Source organism: Macrosteles quadrilineatus, unplaced genomic scaffold, assembly GCF_028750875.1.
Source record: "Macrosteles quadrilineatus isolate MER2022 unplaced genomic scaffold, UCM_ALF_1.0 Scaffold_2__2_contigs__length_208266976, whole genome shotgun sequence".
Classification (NCBI taxonomy): domain Eukaryota; kingdom Metazoa; phylum Arthropoda; class Insecta; order Hemiptera; family Cicadellidae; genus Macrosteles; species Macrosteles quadrilineatus.
In genome coordinates, this window is record NW_026542595.1 from 60,725,051 (window position 1) to 60,730,942 (window position 5,892).

At 39.3% G+C, this 5,892-nt stretch overlaps 1 protein-coding gene across 1 annotated transcript; it reads left to right on the forward strand.

Annotated features, from left to right (window-relative positions):
• The first annotated feature begins 360 nt into the window (after positions 1–360).
• Positions 361–4,326, forward strand: LOC128984282 (uncharacterized). Its single transcript, XM_054403585.1, has one exon. The coding sequence runs from the start codon at positions 361–363 to the stop codon at positions 4,324–4,326; it is 3,966 nt and encodes a 1,321-aa protein (XP_054259560.1).
• Positions 4,327–5,892: the final 1,566 nt, after the last annotated feature.

Sequence of the window (5,892 nt, forward strand, 5' to 3'; positions counted from 1 at the left end):
AATAGTAAGAGGTCCAGCCCTCACTCCTATCAGATAGGCCTACATAAGTCTACACCGAACCGCACTACTTTACTAGCTTTCAGAGACTCAAACGCCACATGCACATTTTGTAGTAAAAGTGATCACAACATTTACCAATGTTCAGAGTTTAAAGATTTGTCCGTACAGGAAAGATACAATTTTGTGAGGAAAAACCACCTTTGTTTGAACTGCTTAGGTACCGCTCATTCTGTCAAAGACTGTAAGTCAAATAAAACATGTTTTCACTGTAAACTGAAACATCACTCCCTCTTACATACAACTAATAATAGGCCTAATGATAAGCTTACCGGTAATCAAAAGCCTAAAGATAATGCTCCGATGCCCAAGGAAATGAATAAAACTTATGATCACCCTGAACCTCCCTTTGTAGCTGTCTCCTCAAACCCTAATACCACTATATTGCTAGCCACTGCATTGGTACACTTGAAAGCTAATAACGGTAACACAGTTGTAGCCCGAGCCGTTATTGACTCCGCATCTATGGTAAGCTGCGTAACAGAAAATATTGCTAACCTGCTTATGCTTAAACGGACATTTTCCAGTAATTCCAAGATAGATGGCCTATCATCAGTAGAAGTTAAATCTAAAGGTGTGTCAAAAGTTAACATATCGTCTCTTAGCGGAGAAATGATTGCTGATAACAACCCAGTCCTTATTCTAGACAGAATAACCTCAAACCTCCCACACTCAGAAGTTCCAGTTAATGTTAAAGAATACTTCAAACATTTGGTCCTGGCTGATCCAACTTTTCATTTGCCTAGTAAGATAGATGTGCTCATAGGTGCTGATCTATTCGCTAAAGTAATCACTGGTGAACGCATCATCATTAACAAGGATCTTCCTGCTGCCATGAATTCCGTATTTGGATATCTTATCATAGGATCTGCCCCAACTCTTCCTGCTGTAGCCCCTCAAAAAACAGCCCCTCAATGCAAGGGTAATGTTTCTTTATTAAGTACTCAAGATATTGATTTGCACAATTCTCTGCAGAAATTTTGGACTCTAGAGGAACCTCCCATCAAACATCATGTAACATCTGAACAAGAAATTTGTGAAAATCACTTTCTAAACACGGTCTCTAGGGATTCAAATGGACGCTACTTTGTTAGGCTACCCATAAAAGAAAATCATCCCCCTCTTGGTGACTCATCATTTTGCGCTCGCAATAGATTCCTATCACTTGAAAGAAAATTAGAAAGTCAGCCTGAAGTTAAAGCAGAGTATAATAAAGCCATACATGATTTATTGTCCTCTAGTCACATGGAACCTGTTAACCCTCCTCCAAATAGTGATAATAAACAATTTTACTTACCTTACCATGCTATTGTCAAAGTAGATTCCTCAACCACCAAGCTTCGTGTAGTATACGATGCAAGCGCACGCAGCTCCTCAGGTGTCAGCCTTAACGATATTCTACATACCGGGCCAAAACTACATAATGATCTTAATTATATTCTGTTAAAGTTTAGACTTTCCCCTATTGTCTTCTCATGTGACATCAAACAAATGTTTCGTCAAATAATGATCCACCCAGATGATAGAAACTATCAAATGTTGTATTGGAGAGATGACAAAGACGACCCCCTTTCAGTTTACCGTTTAACTACAGTTGTGTTTGGATTCAACTGCTCACCCTACTTGGCACTAAGGACACTTCACCAACTTATCACCGATGAAGGCGCAAACTTCCCTCTGGCAGCTGAGGCTTTAAAGAAACAAGTATATGTAGATGATTTAATATTAGGTGCCAACAGCATAGAACAAGCTTTGGTACTAAGAAATGAGGTGGAACAACTTCTTTTAAAAGGATGTTTCGAACTGAGGAAATGGACTAGCAACTGCCCTCAAATCATGGAAACTCTCCCCGACTCTTACAAAGAAACTCCTCTATATTTCAACTCCTCAGATCAACCTTATTTCAAGGTACTAGGTATAAAATGGTCACCTAACTCAGACACTTTCTCTTATCAGTTGAATATCCCAGACACGCCTCCCACTAAACGAGGTATACTTGGAACAGTTAGCAGAATATTTGATCCAAACGGTTGGTTGACTCCAGTCACTCTTTGGGTAAAAGCGTTGATACAAGTTTTATGGGCACTAGGTTTATCATGGGATGCGCCTGTACCTCCGGATCTAACTGAAAAATGGTCTAAGTTCCTCCAACAACTCCCTTTCTTAAGTGAACTTAGCTTACCTCGATATGTTTCCGTAGCTGATGCTGTTCATATCAGTTTACATGGATTTTGTGATGGGTCTGAAACAGGTTACGGAGCTTGTGTCTACTTGCGATGTGTAAGTTCTTCCGGAGAAATCAACGTACATCTGTTAATTGCCAAAGCTCGAGTAGCTCCTCTTAAGAAGATCTCCATCCCTAGACTAGAATTGTGTGGTGCCCATCTTTTGTCCAAACTCCTGAACTATTGCAACTCTCTACTCTCTCAAGATTATCTTGTCAACGAATTACATGCTTGGTGTGATTCATCTGTAGTCTTGTCATGGATAAAAACTGTACCCTACCGCTTAAAAGTTTATGTTGCAAATCGAGTCTCAGAAATTCAAGAACTTACTCCTACTTACATATGGAAACATGTCTCAACTCATTGTAATCCAGCTGACATTGCCAGTAGAGGAACCCTTCCCATTTCTATGAAAGACAACAGTTTATGGTGGAACGGTCCCAATTGGTTATCTCTGGATCAGGAATCATGGCCTATTCCTCGCTTCACCCCTCTCCAAGACGAACAATTGCCAGAACGTAAGGTCGAACCTTTACCAATAATGGTTACAACTAAAAAACCAGACTTATTCAACAGGTTTTCATCTTGGTCAACCCTCCAGCGAGTCATTGCTTACGTTCTACGCTTCAAAAATAACCTTACAAACCAGGTTAAAGAATCAGGGTTTTTAAAGCTTGAAGAGCTTGATAAAGCAACAATCACTATCTGTAAAATGATTCAGCAAACTGTCTTTTCTGAAGATATTTCTAGATTGAAAGATGGAAAACCTTGTTCCTCTCGTCTCGCGTCTCTCTCCCCCTTCTTAGACGAAAATGGATTGATTCGTGTTGGAGGCCGCCTTAAGCACTCTCAAGTATCCTACGCTGCAAAGCATCCTATTGTATTGCCCAAAACTAACCATGTCACCAATCTCATCGTTGATCATTACCATTTGAAACACTTGCATGCTGGACCTCAGTTTTTACAAGCCGTTTTATCTCAGAAGTTTTGGATCCTATCTGCTCGAAGTATTATTCGAAGAAGAGTTTACAAGTGCATCCGATGCTTCAAATGCAATCCTAAGACAACAACTCAGAAAATGGGAGATCTTCCTCCACAACGAGTCCTACCCTCAAGAGTGTTCAACAACTGCGGGACGGACTTTTTAGGCCCATTCTCAGTTAAACCTTGCAAATTAAGGAAGTCCTGTCCAATCAAAGTATACGTTTGTATCTTCATTTGTTTTTCTGTCAAGGCTGTACATTTAGAGGTTGTTACAGATCTCAGTTCCGAAGCTTACCTAGCAGCATTGACGAGATTTGTCTCTCGACGAGGGTTGTGTAGCAACATCTACTCGGACTGCGGAACAAATTATGTAGGTGCCGCTAATGAAGTTCAAAAGATTGTTAAGAATTTCTTCGTCCAGAAAGAAACTCAAGAAGCTCTTAGTAAGTTTGCAATGGAAAACAACATTACATTTCATTTCTTACCCCCCGCAGCTCCACACCAAGGTGGCCTTTGGGAGAGAACTGTCCGCAGTGTCAAACACCATCTTCGGAGAGTCATAGGCGAACAGATTCTTACTCTTGAAGAGTTCATCACACTAACAACTCGCATCGAAGCAATTCTAAATTCACGGCCCATAACCCCACTTTCATCTGACCCCAGCGAAATTGATTGCTTAACTCCTGGTCATTTTCTGATTGGAGGACCTCTTTTATCTCTTCCCGAACCTGACTGGAAAGATGTCTCAACAAACAGATTGTCAAGGTGGAAGTTTGTTCAAGCCTTAACCCAAAGTTTTTGGAAAAGATGGCAAAAAGAATACCTCTACACGTTGCAACAACGAGGGAAATGGAGAAGTCCTCAACCTAACATAAAAATTGGAGATCTTGTCCTATTGCATGAACCAAACCAACCTCCCCTTTCATGGCGAATGGGACGTGTCATTTCAACTTCCCCAGGGCAAGATGGTCTTGTACGAGTTGTACAGTTAAAAACTTCATCAGGAACACTCTCCAGACCTATAACTAAAGTCTCACCCCTACCAATCAATGATGAATGACGAAAGAAGTTAGACTGTTAACCATCAGTTTATTGTAAATAATATGTTCATTTCTAAAATAATTTTTTTCTCAATACTTCATTATTAGGTGAACCCCTCTTAGTGGTTCACGGGCGGGGGTATGTTCAATATTCAGTGTAATTAATTGTGATTTGTTATAATAATACTTTCTATCAACTAAAAATAAATACAGATGGCATTGGTTTTTAATTTGTTTTAATGTTTAAAACAACATATGGGATTTAACAATGAAATAATGTATTAGTAATTTTTGTTAGTTAAAAACAAACACATCAAGACTCAAGATCCCTCTCTCTTCTGCAATCTCTCTTTAAAGTTCTGTAAAATCATTGAAAGTTTATTTGTTAATATTAAAACTATTTGTTAATTGTATCTCAGTGTTCTAATTTGAAGAATGAAAACTCCGCTTAACTTATAAATATACAGTCCACTCAATCCACTCTACATGCTATCGAAATTCTACAGATACAATATAATTTGCAGCTGAAATTTACTATTCACGTAGTTTGCAAAGCAAGGGAATTAATACTAGGGTAACACTAACGACTTTTACTTAAAATAACATAACGTGTGTGGTTTACCTTGTCTTGTTAGATCAGCTCCTTGTAGTCTATGTGGGTTAGGTCTCTAGTAGGTTAGGTACCTACGAAAACGTGGACAACGATGGGAACAGATATATATCAGGGTTGCCACCCGTCCTATTTGCGGTACCTTCAGCACGTGTTTTAAGCCTATGTAAGTACTAGGGGATGCAAGAGGCCCTTCGCGTCTTTTCCAAAATCAGATGTGGCAACCCTGACAACTCTAGCCATGTGGGATCAGGGCTGCCACCTGTATGCCGCCACTGTACCTGCTAGCACGGTGATTCGGGTAGGCGCTATGTGAAGAGGGTTGGGGTGACGAAAATTCTCTCCCGGTCTCAAGGTCAACCCGCCCGCCTGACCGTTGCTACCGATGCACTACTACTACCATTTGACGTTTTGCATTATAAAATTTACTATCAAATTATTTCGTACTTATCATTTAAGCTTTTTAAAAGAGTTATAAAGAATTTATGGGGGGGGGGGATTTTGTAGGGACAAATTATGATGGATGAAGGGAAATTTCGCTAGAAATTCTTAGCAAACCTGTAGTCTTGGTCTAGTGTCTAGTCTAGTGTAGTTAGCTAGTTTGGTTAGATACTTTCAAGCTTGTTGAACTTAAGCCAGAAAGTGACTAAATTAGTGAGTTTAAGTTAATCTTTAGTGTAGGAATAAAACAACTAAATCAAGATAAAAGTGATTATTGGTCAACGATTACACGTGAGTGTCAATTTGTATATCATTTATTGTATATAGGGGAAAATATAACTGTTTATAAGGGAGCAACCTTAACCTCACAGTCACATTATGAAACGCACTCGCGGAAACGTGGTTTTTCATTAGCATTTACGGAAAGTGGGGAGGGGAAATTTTTGTATAATATAATGTAACTTTATCATGCAACGCGGTTTTAAAAGGTATTTTACCCCTTGTTGTTAATTGTAGCGTCATTTACCGTTAATTG

Coding starts and splice junctions, on each gene's coding strand:
- LOC128984282 (XM_054403585.1), top strand. CDS start 361: ATGCCCAAGGAAATGAATAAAACTTATGATCACCCTGAACCTCCCTTT.